We start from the raw sequence: 15196 nt of genomic DNA on the forward strand, positions 1-15196 counted from the left end.
TCTGGATCCTCTGTGGGAAATCCCCATAGGCAAGGGCCACTCAGGTCTCCCCCGCCACGCCACTCTTAGCCCCAATCCCTGAGTCTCTAGAGAGTGGGAAAGAGGAGACAGAAGAAGGGGAGCTGGTGGGGAAAAGCAGGAGGGTAGGGAGAGAGAAAACAAGGGAGTAAGTTAAGTCAGGCAACCGCTAACATCGCTCTTTCCAAGTTAAGCGCATCTCGCGTCCCTTTCTCTGCCCAGAGAGCCAGAGGAGAGCAAACCCAATGTCCCCACACCCCCGATGGTGGCCATGGCCTACTGGGCTCCTCTGGGGCCCAAGGGCAGGGCTCCCACTCACCCGGGTTCTCACCCAGGGCTGCGTTTCTCGCCCCGCCCCCAGCTCACCTGCCAGCCACAGGGGTAAAGCCGAAGTCGCCTCCGGGCGCCTTGAACTTGGCCTCCCCGCGGGCTGCGCCCTCCATGGACAGCCTTCGAGCGTGCAGGCCTCCGGGGAGCGCGCGGCCGGCTGAGTTGACGCGCCGCATTTCCGGGCCTCCTGGTGGCGGCCCGAAGCAGTTTGGGGAGCTGAGGCTGCGGCCGGTGCCGCCGCGGGGCTGCCCAGGGTGGCGGTGGGGCTCCCCGACATACAGGCGCTTCTTGATGAGCGACCGGCCCCCGCCCGAGAAGCGTTCCAGGCCCCCAGCCCCGGCGTGGTGCCCACCGGCCGGAATGCGCGAGAAGCCGGGAGGCGCTGAGGGCTGCCCCAAGTTTGAGAAGTTGTTCCGGGGAGGGGATCCCCGGCGCCCCAAATACTGGAAGGCCGGGGCGCGGGGCTCGGGGTCGTTGCTGAACTCTGGCGGTGGCGGGATGACCTCAAAGTGGAACTCCCCCACCTCGTGGTCCTCGTCGTCGTCCTTGCAGGAAGGGGAAGGAGGGGACGAGAAGGATTTGGGCAGCACGCGGCCCTGGGGGAGGTTGGAGGATGCTGGTCTTTCCCAGGCCACTGGGGCCTGGGACTCTGCCTTTGTCCCATTGTGTCTGAGGCTTGGCACCGTGCCCTCCGGGTCTCCGCGGGGCTGGGGCTTCCACTGACTGGGTATGGTGGGCTGTACCGGTGAGGCCAGCTGAGTGTCCTTCTCAGCCTCCTTGGGCAACTTGGGGACCACAGTGAAGGAGTTGGGCCGGCCCTCTTTGTGGAAGATGCTGTCAGAGCCTGCTTGGGGCTGGCTGCTGTGGCCCCGGAGGCTCCCGGGCAGGGAGGACCGGCTCAGGGCCAGCCCTCCGGGCCTCCCCTTCTGGGCCCTCTGCCTGGCGGCAAGGAGCAGAGCCATTGGGGAGCCTGGCTGCACCACCTCCCCGGTCACCGGATGCCTGAGGAGTTCGTCGGTAGGCTGGGCCGAGGTGGGGGGCTTGGCTGGCTGTCCCTGGGGCTCCTTCTCCTCCTCAGGTCCCCCTGACCTGTGGGCTGAACCTGTGGCCAGTGGTGCCGTCCCCACGGCAACCTCATGGCTGGGGCTTTTCTGGGTGCGATGGAGCTTGTAGAGGAATGTCACCTCTTCCCCACCAGGGGATCTCTTTGGTGGGAAGGCTGGAGCTGAGAGGGCTCCTGGGGTAGGAGGTTTACTGGGCTCTGTGGGGCGCCCTTCTGCCTCTAGCTGGCCGGGCACTGTAGGTTCTTGAGGTCTGGGCTTCTCCCACTGCCCAGCTGGGACAAGGTTCTCTGTCGGCTGGGGAGATGTGGTGGGCACAGGTGGGGCTGCAGATGGTATGGCAGGCCCGGGCCCGGGCTTGGGTGGTAGGGCTGGCCCAGGCGTGGCGTTGGGTGACGTGGCTGGCCCAGGCGTGGCGTTGGGTGGCGTGGCTGGCCCAGGCGTGGCGTTGGGTGGCGTGGCTGGCCCAGGCGTGGCCTTGGGTGGCGTGGCTGGCCCAGGCGTGGCCTTTGGTGGTATGGCTGGCCCAGGTGGCATGGCTGGCCCAGGTGTGGCCTTTGGTGGTATGGCTGGCCCAGGTGTGGCCTTGCACTGAAGTGGTGTGGTTGGCAGAGGGGTAGCAGATAGAGAGGGGAGATTCTTGGCTATGGGCTTAGAGAAGTTGCCATTAGTCCCCCTGTTTTCAAAGCTTCTTCCCCCTTCTAGCTGAGGCTTGGGAGGCAGAGACCCTATGCTGGGCTTGGCTTCCTTCTCTGCTGAGGAGGAAAAGCGGGCCTCCAGCTCGTTGCGGATCTGCCGGACACTGGGAGCAGGGGACTCTTGGGGGATGTAGTCCACGGGAGGGAGGGTGAGGCTGGTGGCAGCCCCCTTGTCAGGCAGGCTGCAGGGACTCTTCTCAGGGATGCTCGGGAGGATCTCCTTCTCCGGCGGGCTGGGGCCCTTCTTGCCCTCCTTTTCCTGGGAGGCCACCACCATGGAGCCAGCCGAGTGACTGAGGACTCGGTCCTCCCTCTTGGAGCCACAGAGATAGGCTGCCAGCTCGCTCCGCAGCTTTTCCATCTGGCTGGGGTCCCTCCAGTCCACAGGCGCTGAAGAGACTGCGTCCTCTGGGCTGGGGGTGTTCGGTTTGGGTTTGGGAGCAGGGGAGCTGGATGGGCGGCTTTTCCCAAACCCGGAAGGCTGAGGCACTGCCTTCTCAGCGGAAGGTAAAGGAGGGGCAGGTGGGGGAAGTGGTGGTGCAGGGGGAGGTTGCAGGGGTGCGGGAGAGGGCAGGGGAGGGGCTGGTGGCAGAGTCTCAGCCTGTTCCTTAGTCCAGGACTGGCCCTGGCCCAGGCCAGGGCTGGCTGGTGCTGTAGTCCTGAGCTCCCCTGAGTGGTCTGGCTCAGGGGTCCGGTCTGCGTAGACCTGGGACGCGGGGCGGATGTGGAAGCTGGGAGGCAGTGGGAGTCGGTGGGGGGCTTTCTTGGTGGCCCCTTCCTCTACAGGAGTCGCCTGTGCTTCCTGAGCTGGGATGGATGAAGTCCTGACTGGGGTTGGGGGAGGCACCTTGAATGAGCGCGGGAAAGTAAGGTGGGGGTCTGGCTTGAGCCCCAGAAGGCTCCCCTTTGGCTCAGCTGGGCTTTGGGGGGGGCTGGTTCTGGGGGTCTCTGGCTGCCTTCCATTCAGCGCTACCTCCGATTTCCACTTGGTGACACCCCCAGGGGCAAAGGGGCGAGTCCCTGTCGTGTGAGGAGATGCTGGGGGTGCTGGGGCTGGCAGAGGGGGTGGGGGTGGGGCCAGAGAGGCCAAGGGTGGGGCAGGAGGAATGAAGTCCGGAGGGGTAGGTGTGGATGGGGAGGAAAGGGTGGAGAGAGGGGCTGGGGCCCCCAATACTGGAGGCGGGGGTGGGGCCGTGCTGGGTGGGGGTGGGGGTTCCAGTAGCAGGGGAGGTGGCGGGGGCACCATGGAAGGTGGGGGTGGGGGGGACTCCTCTTGAGGTTGAGAAGCATCTGTGGGTGGCCCTGGGGCTGGACCTGGGGGAGGTGGGGGGATGAGTGGGTCCTCCCCATAGTGCCCAGGCCTCAGGTCACCCACAGAGCTGTACAGTCGGAGGTTGCCGTTGACTAGTGAGCTGGTACCTGAAAGAAGGAGACGCAAAGAAAAGCAAGGCGATGAAGCCAACCAGCCTTGCCCATCTCTTCAGGGTAGCACCCAAGAGAGTAACCAGCCAGCTTCATGTCTTTCCTCCTACACACCAGGTGGGGGAGCAGCAATGTCTCCAGTCCCCTGAGCTGTCCTGGGGGTGAGCTCTCCTTTCTAGGGAGGGGCCCCTGCATGTCCTGGCCACTGCACCTGGAGCCTGGACTGAGTATTCTCTGTCTGCTGCACTCATCTTTCCCCTGCTGTGTGCGGGGACTCCCTTATTCTCCGGCTACAGCTGGGTTGAGCCGATGGGAGCTGCTGGCAGAGGTCAGGCTCCCTTCTTGACGGGCCAGAGTCCAAAAGGGCTGCCTTTCTGCCAGGTTAGCCCCTGTCCCACAGCTCAGAGACAGGAGTAGCTCCCCACTGCTCCTTCGGCCTTTGGGGCATCACCAACCACTTCAGTCCCCGCACCCTGCTCACACCCTTGTATGTCATGCCATCCCTCTATTAAATGCCATGGTTATCCCCTTGGAGTTGCCATCTGTGTCCCATAGAGGCCTTGGGTGATACAAAGCCAGAGAGGCCAGGGTTCAAATCCCAGCTCTAGCACTTACTCGGGTGTGTGACCTCAGACACACTAGTTAACCTTGCTGAGCCTCTGTTTCATCATCTATAAAATGGGCATGACGCCAATGCTTACCACATAGAGCTGTGTGAGGCTCTATGAGAGAATTCATGTAAAGACCCATAAAGGGCTGATCATGGTGCTAAGCCCATAGTAGGCACTTAATGGCCGGTGACCACTATGATGGTGACCATCTGCCCTTAACCTTTCGGACTGTGAGACAGCGAAAGTAGGAGAAAAATGGGAAATTGGGGATCAGGGGATCAGAGGCAGGGGTCTGGAGACTTTCTCAGTAGGGGTCTAGAGACCTCAGTAAGAAGTTTGGGTGAAAGACCCATAGGAGAGAGCAGGATACACGAGAAACTTCTGCTTTCCAAAGACCCTGAATCTACCAAGAACCCAGCTTCCCACCTCACACAGAGCTTCTGGAACAGACGCTGGACTGTGGGGGTAGAATCAGGATAGAGGTATGCAGAAAAAAGGTGACCTGAATACCCAGGCGCTAAGAGATGCCCAGCACCTCTGGCCCCAGCAGCTCATACCTTTCCCTTCTTGGACCTGGACCCCAGCACCCCCCACTCCACAGAGTCTGCAGACCACTGGGATGCCCTGTTACTTCTCTCTTAGGGGCACCTATCCTCTGCTTCCCGGCCTCTCAGCTTCTAGCACAGAACATAACAAACCTGGGGAATGTGAGTCAGTTGTCTGACTTCAAGACAAAAAACATAGTGGGGGTGTGGAGAAGAAAAAACTCACATTCATTAAGCACCCAAGTGGGCCGCCTGGGTGACTCAGTCGGTTAAGCGTCTGCCTTTGGCTCAGGTCATGATCTCAGGGTCCTGGGATGGAGTCCTGGGATGGAGTCCCTACGGAGCAGGGAGCCTGTTTCTCCCTCTCCTTTTGCCCCTCCCCCACTGCTTATGCTCTCTCTCATGCTTTCTCTCTCTCTCAAATAAATAAATAAAATATCTTTAAAAAGAAAAAAGCAGGGCGCCTGGGTGGCTCAGTGGGTTAAAGCCTCTGCCTTCAGCTCAGGTCATAATCGCAGGGTCCTGAGATCAAGCCCTGCATTGGGCTCTCTGCTCAGCAGGGAGCCTGCCTCCCCCTCTCTCTCTGCTGCCTCTCTGCCTAGTTGTGATCTCTGTCTGTCAAATAAATAAATAAAATCTTAAAAAAAAAATCCAAGTGTTAGGAGCTATGATACAGCAGTGAAAATGAAACAAAAATGGTCAAAATGCTGGCCCTCCTGGCCCTCCTGGAGGACACATCCATGTACTAGTACCACATCAGCCGATGAGCAACACATGGAACACAACCAGGAGGAGTGCTGGGGTACAATTTGAATAAGGTGGTCAGAGAAGACCTCCCTGAGAAGGTGACAGCTGAGCAAAGAGGGAGTGAGGGAGAAAGAGAGTTGTACCTATGTGTAGGAGAAGAGCAGCCAAGGCAGAGCGAATGGCGGTGCAAAGACCCTGGGGTAGAAATGTGCCTGGTACTGAAGGGCAAGAAGGATACCGGGATGGCTGGGGCTGTGTGAGACAGGGAGAGAAAGCAGGATCTGAGCCTAGGTGAGGCCAGACTCTGGCAGTCCTGGCAAAAGCCTTCGACTCGAGCGACACGGAAAGTCACGGGCACTTTTTGACCAGACATACAACAAGAAGCACCTAATGTCCCATCCTGTACTTCAGAACAGAAATGGGGTTGGCCCCGGCTCATTCACAGATACAGAGGTGCAAGGGGTTAAGTGATTTGCCCAAGGGAGCAAAGCTAATCTGTAGCTGGGACTGAATGCCAGGTCTGTCTGACTCCAGGATTCTTCCCCCACTTCATGCTGCCCTTGTCCCTGCTCTGACCTTGGCCCTCACCATCCTTCCCCCACTGGAAGCGGGCCTTAGCCAGCCTTGGCTCTCTTCAGCTACACTGCCCCCCTCCCCGCCCCCCACTGCAGCCAGTAGCCAAAAGGCCTGCAGATTCCAGCTTTATCACCTGCTGGGGCAGTGGGCCTGATGCTTAGGCCAAGGGAGGAAAAAAAGATGGACAAGCCCCAAGCCCAGGGCCCTCTTACCTGTTACTTCTTTGTCCGCAAATTCTCCTGGGACAGAGGGGGTGGGCACAGCCAGTCCATGGTTCTCCTGGGCATTCTGAAGGAGGGCAAAGAGAGCAGGAAACAGGGAAAGACAGAGAAATCTTAAGTTGCTGCTCTAGGAGGTCATTTTACTGCTCAAAAATCAGCAGTGATGATGAGGGTTTGTATAACCTTGTGAATATACTAAGATACAAAAAGGCTAATTTAAAAGGGTGAGTTTTGGGGCCCCTGGGTGGCTCAATCAGTTGAGTGTCCGACTTTTGATTTCGGCTCAGGTCACGATCTCAGGGTTGTGGGATCAAGCCCTGTGTTGGACTCCAGGCTGGGCGTGGAGCCTGTTAGGATTCTCTTTCTTCCTCTCCTGCCCCTCCCCCTTCACATAAATAAACAAACCCTCAAAGGCTGAATTTTATGTACAGGTGAGCTTGTTATTTGCAGTAGTTATTTGGTCTGTAAAGTTGCTTCGAACACTAAATTAGAAAATGTGGAATCAATGCCCCAAGGGAAACACAGGATTAGGTTCCTGCAAACTTTAGTCAAAGCATTTTCAACCGGTCAATACATAACTTAGTTTCATGTGTGTTTCTGTTTAAAGACACCTTATTTAAAATATTCTTGACACATTGACATTGAACTCATGGCCAACAGCACTGTAACTCAAGCCTGAACAACGTTTATCTAACATTTGTATTTTTTCTGTAAGCACATCACAGCCTTCTTACACTTAGGGATGCTAGCACATCAGCACTATATTTGGGGGCCATTTTAAACAGTGAAATCACCAACAAAAAGCAAAGAAGTACAGGGATGCCTGGGTGGTTCAGTGGGTTAAAGCCTCTGCCTTTGGCTCAGGTCATGATCTCAGGGTCCTGGCATGGAGCCCCATGTTGGGCTCTCTGCTCAGCAAGGAGCCTGCTTCTTCCTCTCTCTCTGCCTGCCTCTCTGCCTACTTGTGATCTCTGTCTATCAAATAAATACATAAAATCTTAAAAAAAAAAAAAAAGCAAAGAATTACAAAAAAGCCAACGCACTACAGAGCACAGGACACTTATTTATAGTATGAGACCCGAAGCAAGAAGGCAAAGGGTCCTGTTTGATCTCAGCTGGGACTGGGTACATCAGGTAACTCAGATTTTTCCTAGCTCTGCCTGTGTCCAAAGTGTCTGGAGGATTGCTTTGGGGGAGTTACAAATACATTTTAGTGAGTAGGTGAATTTGCAAATACAAAATCTGCAAATAATGAGAGTCGACTGTCTACGAATGATATCTCCATTAAAACAAAACAAAAGTGGCTTGCTCCCCTGTGCAAGTCCATAAGTTAAAAGCCAAATGCTTTAGCCAGGCCTCCTGTTCGCTCTTGGTTTTCATTAGGTATTTACAGAGAAGTAAATGCATTAAAAGTGGCAAACTGGAATAGTTCTAGCACTGCAGATGCCCTTCTGATCTTAAGCCTCACAAACCATAATGTATTTACACAGCTGTCAGTTTGTACATACTATTTTGCATTCTATTTTTTTTTCCAAATACACATTTCCATACATCAACAAAGTACACACCTGTGTTTTGGAAGTGCTGTGGAGCATTTTATGGCAGCTCTCAAGGTCCTCGACACCCTGGCCTCATCTTTCCCAGCCAGCTTTTATTTCCCACTCAACATGACGGACCCATCCTGGATTCTACTTGACCATCCCCCTCTCCACTACCCTTCCAACCCACACACGGAGTTCATGCTCATCCCTGAGGCTGCGTGTTGGTCAGGTTGCACCCCTCTCCCCACCCTTTATTTCTAACAATAATACTGCTTGCTCTATGCTCTAAACACATGATCTCTGTCACGCTACTCTATGAAGAAGACAGTATCCCCATTTACCAGATGAGGACACTGAGGCTCAGAAGTGTTTGTTAAGTTGTCTACAGCCACACAACCAGTACTACCACACCCAGGTCTGTGGTGCTCGTGTTCCTCAGTATTTTGCTTCTCTGAAATCTCTCCTCCTTCAAGGATTAGCTGAGCCCCTTGAGGTGGATGGTAGAGTGAAGGGGCTAAGAGCACTGGCTTTGGAGCCAGACTGCCTGGATTTGAATTCCAGAACTGCCACCTACTAGCTGTAGGGCTGTGCTGGTCGCTGAAGCTCTCTCTGTCTCAGTTTCCCTGCTTATGAGGTGGTGATATGAAATAGAATTTAGCTATTCTAGGGCAGTCGTGGGGTTAAATGACATAATACACAAAAAGCACTTCACTCCTAGTATGTGGTGAATGCCCGTTAAGGGGAGCCCAGTAAACATTATTAGCAGGAGCCCTCACTGACCTGATGCTTTTTTTTTTTTTTTTGAAGATTTTATTTGTTCATTTGACAGAAAGAGAGCACAAGCAGGGGGAGCGGCAGGCAGAGAGAGAGGGAGAAGCAGGCTCTCACCGAGCAGGGAGCCCAATGTGGGGGCTCGATCCCAGGACCCTCGGATCATAACCTGAGCCGAATGCAGCCACTTAACTGACTGAGCCATCCAGGCACCCCTGACCTGATGCTCTTCAGAGCAACCCATAGCAAAACCCCTCAAAGGAAGATTTTCGTTTGCCCAATCGATATTCCCCTAGTTCCTCCAGTGAGATGTGGTTGACCTTGGAGCCCAGGGAGTACGTCCTATATGAGCCTCCCAAAGCTGGACACACAGTAAGCCATGTTGTTACTCACTGATGGGCTGACGGTGCTTACTCTGGACTTAATGGCCTCATGGCTCATATAAAAGATGGGAAGTTTAAGAAAGGTGTTTTGAAAATATCCATGAGACTCTGGGTTACCAAGTGCAATCTTGGAATTACTCTTTGCCCGTTTGGGGGCAAGAAACCACTCATCTTCTCATCCTCAAAGAATTCTGATGCTGGAATAGCCATGAGGCATCATCTTCCTCCTGCCTCTTAGTAATTTTTTCCTGCCTTTACTTGATTCACACAGCCAACACACACCTGTTCTTCACATCTCTCAAACCCAGCGATCTGGACCGGGGGAGGGACAGGGGCCAGCCAATCCGAGGAGTGTCTCCCAGGACATTCCGAGGCACACACACACTCCACTGACTGTCTAATAAACCTTCATCAATTATGTTCCCTCTTTTGATGAGGTGGATTTTGATGAGGTGGAGGCCAGACCATCAAAAGCTAGGGCTGAGACTTCTGTTTACTCTTTTGAACATAACTGGAAAATAAAAAGGCATGGGGACTCAGCATAAAAGGTCTTGTATTCCATTTGTGCTCTGAATTTTGCCAGGGGCATGACCTTGGATGAGGCAGTGACATTAAACCATCACTTCCGTACCTACCGTGTGCTGGCACTAACAGCTTTACCTACATCATCTCAAATCCCTTAACAGAGCCAGGGTGCAAACCCAGGCCTCCCAACTCACCTTTTCTACCGATCACCCATTTTCTTCACTTATGAAATGGAGATAATATTCCCTACTTTGCATTATGAGGGTGAAATGAGATAATATTCCTAACCCAGGAAATCTGTGTTAGCTGAAGGCTTCTGTCTCCCCATCCTCTCGCCTACAAAGGTGAAAAAATTGTGAACGATCAAAGCTCAGCTGCCTGGAATCCTAGAAACTTCTTCTGGGTCACCCGTGGTGCTCCAGTACAATGAGGCGTGGAAGAGGAAGATGGACAGGTTTTATGCAGCAAAGGTCCTATTGCCCATCCCACCCTTTGATCTTCAAGAACTCTGGAAACACAGTAGACTGACTCCGCAGACCACAGGATGGAAGTCTGTTTCATGAGCGGTCTTGGAGCAACAGTGCAGAACAAGGTCAGGCTTCTCAGGTTCTCCCCAGAGACGTGGGCGGGAGGAGTTCCAGGACACGCCCATCACCTCGCTGTACTGCTTGAGATGATGGGGCTCTCTATTGTTCACCACCTTCGGGGCATGTCCCAAAGTCTAGCCTCATCTGTTCAGGAGCTCCCAGTATGGAAGTGAACTGACCTTGCATCCCCAAGACCCTGATGGCTCTCCCCTTTCCTGCTCACGCCCACACAGTCCCAGAGTGCTCACTCAGCTGTCCCTTCCACGGCTGAAACTCATTTTCACCTTAGTCCTAGAAAAACAGACCCGGAAGGTGAGTTCCCTTCACTCGTCAGGGAGACCCAGGGAGCTGGCTGGGATGGGGCCGTGTTTTAGTGGGCAATGCACCGGTGTAGACAGCATCCATCTCCACGAGTGCTGAATTCCTTGACCTGCTTCCTTGAGCCTCAAAGAATGGAGGTAAAGCCTACATGTGAGCCATAACTGCAATGTGTGACCCTGAATTGGACCCTGGGATGTGTGCCATGAAGAACATTAGTAGGGCAATTGGCAATAACATAAATGTCCATTAGATAAAAAGTATCATATCAATATTAAATTCCTGACTTTGGTAATTGTGCAGAAAATGTCTCTGTTCTTAGGTTACACACAGTGAAGTATTTAGGAGTAGAGGGACACAAGGGCTCAATGGTTCAGGAAGAAACAGTGTGTATATAGCAAGGGTGGAGGGAGCAAATAAAGCAAACGTGCTGAATGTGGGCGAAGGCTCTAGAGAGTTCTTTGGGCTATTCCTGTAACTTTTCTGCACACAGGGATTGACTGAAAGAAAAAGTTACTTAATGCCACTGAATTACACGTCTTAAAATGATTGCAATGGTTACTCTCATGGTATGTGTATCTTATAATTTAAACAAAATGAAAATAAAAGAGAAGACCGTGGAAAGAGAAGGAACTAAGAGAGCCTCAGAACTTCTCCATCCGCTGGCGGTCAGCACCTCACACCATTTTTCTCCCACTGTCTCCGGAACTCCCAGTCTCCGCAGTGACAATGGCAGTTGCTGATTTATATCAGGTGTTCTTTCTGTGTTTTCTATCTCTTAACTCATTTACTTTCCACAACAACCTGATGAGATTGGTGCTGTTATTGCTACCTGCCTTTTGCAGAAAAGGAAGGACACTGAGGCACAGAGAGGTTAGGGGACTTGCCCAAGGACCCACAACTAGTTATAGATCTCTGTCTTTCCAGGCACCTGGTCATCATCTGCACACCCAGCTTGTCACCCGATTCTGCCAGGCACTTCCTAGGTCCCTCTCTTCTCTCCATCCCCCCAGCTCACCCCTTCTTCAGTCCTCACTGTCTCTTACCCAGATGGACAGACAAGACTACCATCACTGTCTCCAGATACTTCCCTGGCCTCTGCCTCACTCTGTTCTTTATTATTTCTTTCTTTATTTATTTGACAGACACAGATCACAAGCAGGCAGAGAGGCAGACAGAGAGAGGGAGGTGGGGGAAGCAGGCTCCCTGCTGAGCAGAGAGCCTGATGCGGGGCTTGATCCCAGGACCCTGAGATCATGACCTGAGTTGAAGGAAAGGCTTAACCCAATGAGCCACCCAGGCGCCCCTTCACTCTGTTTTTTAAACCAGATGCCAGGATGTTGTTTCTGAAATGCATCTCGAAGCTGGTCACTTCCCTGCTCAGAAACCTTCCACTAGTCCAGAAGATGAAACTGAAGCACTTTCACATGGCATTCAAGAACTTTCATAAGCTGTCCCCTCTGTAGTTCCTGCCATCTGCTCACCACCCTCTCCACAAACCCTGGGCTCCAACTAGTGGTTCTCATCTTTTTCCCACTCGAGTGTCCGTGGGGACCTGACTCACTCATGAGCAAGTGGGGTCCTTGCAGCAGGGATCCTCAGTAAGCCAGAGACACGATCTTCAAAGAGGCTATTTGGAGGTTCTGTGGGTGGGTGACTAGGTTAAAAAGGGCCCTAGGCGATTCGGTCACACCTCCCTCCTCCACCTCCTAAGAACCACTATAGCTGCTTGGGATTCATTCCCGTGTCCTCTCCAGTCTCCACAGCCTTGCTCTTGCTCTGATTCTGCCTGGGATGTTCTTCTTTGCCTGGAAAACTCCTACTTATCCTTTAAACCCCAGAATAAATGCCCCTGGTCCACGAAGCCCTCCTTGGCAACTCCAGCCAGAGTTAACGTCTCTACCCTGTATGTCCTCACCCCGTGTGCATTATTACCACAGCTCCCACTTATTAGGTGCCTACTATGTGCTATAGGCACCATCGGGAGTACTTGACATGGAGCAACATAGAAAGTCCTCAAGTAACCCTGAGAGGCAGCTTATTTGTATTTTCTAGAAGAGGACTCTGAGGCATGGAAAGGCAAGGAACATTGCTCAAGGTCACACAGCTAGTTAGTGGCAACTTCGGGATCTGCCCTCATGTCTTTCCTCGAGCACAGACGGAACCGGTCTTAGGTCAGTGTAGTCTCTGCTACCCCAGCCCAGCCTCCTTGTGGGTCAGGTGACGGCTACTCATTTGGTCACGCTTGGCACAGAATGGACAAGGCCGCAAGTTTGTTAAGTGAATGAGGGGAAGAGAGAATACAGGAACAGGAGCAGTGGGAAGGCTGCCTGTGTTCTGGAGCCAGCCCTATCACCAACCAAGCTGGAGCCAAGTCAGTTGTCTCTCGGGGACTCTCTGCCTCTTCTGTAACCATTTGCTAAGTAAGGGTCACTTCAACCACGGTGCTCTGTGAGTCCCCGCCAGTAAGGTATTCTGCCACTGACTCTGCGCCCCCTGTGCCTTCTGTGGTGGCCTGGGTGCTCTGGGCCAAGCCTCCATGACCGGGAGTGAAGACAGACGTCTGCCGTGGTCTCCAGATGATTCTCTATCTCCAGAGAGGGGAAGAGACAAGTGGGATAAAGGAGGAGTTCCTCAAGCTGTTTTCCCAGGAGCCACAGGGTGAGGCCAAGCGGGTGGGGCTGGGCTTGAGGTCATGGCTAGCCTCAGTCCCGGGACTCTGACAGTCCAGTCCGTGGAGGAGGTGGGCGTCTGCCACCCGTCATCGCGCTGAGAAAATGACAGAGTCCCGGGCCCCGCGGCGCTGCCGACAGGAGCCCGCATGCGCCTCAGACTCAGGGGGAACGATTGTGAGGCTCTTTGAGGATGGCAGCCCACATCCACAGAGCGCCACACCGACCCGTGCGCGCAGAAACCAACCGAGAATAAGCAAAAGAACCTTCAGAGCACCCCCTCCAACCGAGGCCACGCCCCCGAACCGACCACGCCCCTCGACAGGCCACGCCTATCCCTGCTCCGCAGCCTCAGAGCCTGGCCTGCTTGGGCCCTGGAGCAGAGTCCAGCCCCTTCCCTGACGGGTGGGGCCCTCCACCTGAAACTGGGGCTCAGGCCCTCCCTGTCCCAACGCCTAGTGGCTAAGATCCTTGATCACACCTCACTCACCCTGTTCACACAGGGTGCAAGCCAGCTGCCCGCCTCAGTCAAGCAGCTTTTGACAAACCATCGCAGCCTGATATATAGGGAAGTTACCCAGCAACGATTAATTGTTGAGAAAGATGGGGGTGGAGGCAATTCCAGGAATATTTATATTTATTTTCTTCCTTATACGTGTCTCTAATTCTCAGTTCTTAACAACGAACGTCTGTGTCCTTCATAATTGGAAAAAAAAAGAACCAATACAATAGTTATTATTATTTTTTTAAAATATGAACTTGGGGCACCTGGCTGGCTCAGTTGATAGAGCCTCAAACCCCACGTTGGGTCTACTTAAAAAATAGAAAACAAACAAACAAACAAAACAAAAGAAAACAAACAATATAACATGAACTTTGGAGTCAAACCAGACTGGCAGTCTTAATTTAACTCTATCGTCTCAAAGGAATGAAATACAGTATGTGACACATGGTCAGTGCTCAAGTGTGCCCCTCTCTTGCCTTCTGAGTCTCAGTTTTCTCATTTGTAAAATGGGGATGATCTCACTGGCCTTAGGCTTGTTAGGACACCAGAGGTCACCACATACCTAAAGAGATCTTGCAGAGTTAGCACTCAAGAAAGGTCATTCACCCCCGCCCCTGGGCCTCCCTCAGGTCCTAACTCAGTGCAGTGGTTAGCAATGTCTCCAAGTCTCCAAGAAGTTGGAGACTCTGCTCCATGGCATGGCCTCTAGTTTGTTGTCTCTGGTTGAAGCTGAAAAGATAGACGCTTCCCTATGGTCAGGACCAGGTCACTGAAAATCCCTGCCCTTTGACTACAAACATTTCAGAGTTGAGGAGAAGGAGGAAAGGTGGAAAACACTTACTATTTGAGGGGAGGTTATGTTCCTCTTAGAATTTTAGGGGGTCAGAGTCCCACCATGAGCTCGGGGGACAGGACTCACTCCAGTGATGGCTCCAGCCCTACCCTCCTGGCCTCCTCATGCCTGGGACACACATGCCTGGGACATCCTCATGCCTGGGATTCCTCAAAGTCCAGCCAAACCCCAAGGGTGGGTCACCAGGGGTTGGGCCAACGGGCAACACATGGTTGACCTTGGGTGTGGGCCAACTCTGAGTCTTAGCTGCACATTGTGGAATGCAAGCCTCCTCACCAGATTGCTCCTGGAGCTTGGCTGGGGCACCTCAGGATGGGGCGCAGAGCTGCAGGGGGTAAAGGAAATGACTCTTAAGCAGATTTAGAATTGGCTATGATTGGGGGAAATCACTGTAGGCTGGGGGAGCAGGGGATGGAACCCTAGAGTGAAAGCCACAAGGAAACCCTTCCAAAGTCTCTAGCTGGGTGAAGCCCAACTAGGTGTCGCATGGGTTTGAAGAGCAGTGTGAGGGGGTGGGGGTGCTGGCCAGGAGCAGGAGGTAGAAGTTTAAGAAAGGAAACTGTGTGTTCTCCACAGAACAGCTTCTCTAAAGTGGGGAGCCAGTGAGCATTTTATCAAACACCTTGATTTCTTCCTCCACCCTTTGTCACAGTTCAAACACTCTTGGAGGTCAGAGCAGAATCTTCACTAATGAGGCCATGCTCCTCCGAACCCACCTGCTATCTCAGACCGCTCTTGAACGCAGGGCCCCGCCCCTGCCTCTGTGTCCTGAGGGCCCTGCTCTGGTTCCCTACGGGGTGAAGAGTCTATGG

General features: G+C 53.5%; 1 protein-coding gene across 2 annotated transcripts in view; it reads right to left on the bottom strand.

Annotated features, from left to right (window-relative positions):
• C4H6orf132 (chromosome 4 C6orf132 homolog) overlaps positions 1 to 15196 on the bottom strand; it is a 33604-nt gene that overhangs the window by 2689 nt on the left and 15719 nt on the right. Inside the window, exons 3-5 of one of the 2 annotated variants that reach the window (XM_032339951.1) lie at positions 6221 to 6296; positions 1995 to 3526; positions 385 to 1916 (exon numbers count right to left, since the gene is read on the bottom strand). In XM_032339951.1, the coding sequence (XP_032195842.1) occupies positions 385 to 1916; positions 1995 to 3526; positions 6221 to 6296 (3140 nt within the window). Of the gene's footprint in view, positions 1 to 384; positions 3527 to 6220; positions 6297 to 15196 lie in introns of both variants that reach the window. The other variant, XM_032339950.1, reaches the window with a different exon arrangement.

The sequence above is a fragment of the Mustela erminea genome, chromosome 4, assembly GCF_009829155.1.
Source record: "Mustela erminea isolate mMusErm1 chromosome 4, mMusErm1.Pri, whole genome shotgun sequence".
Lineage (NCBI taxonomy): Eukaryota > Metazoa > Chordata > Mammalia > Carnivora > Mustelidae > Mustela > Mustela erminea.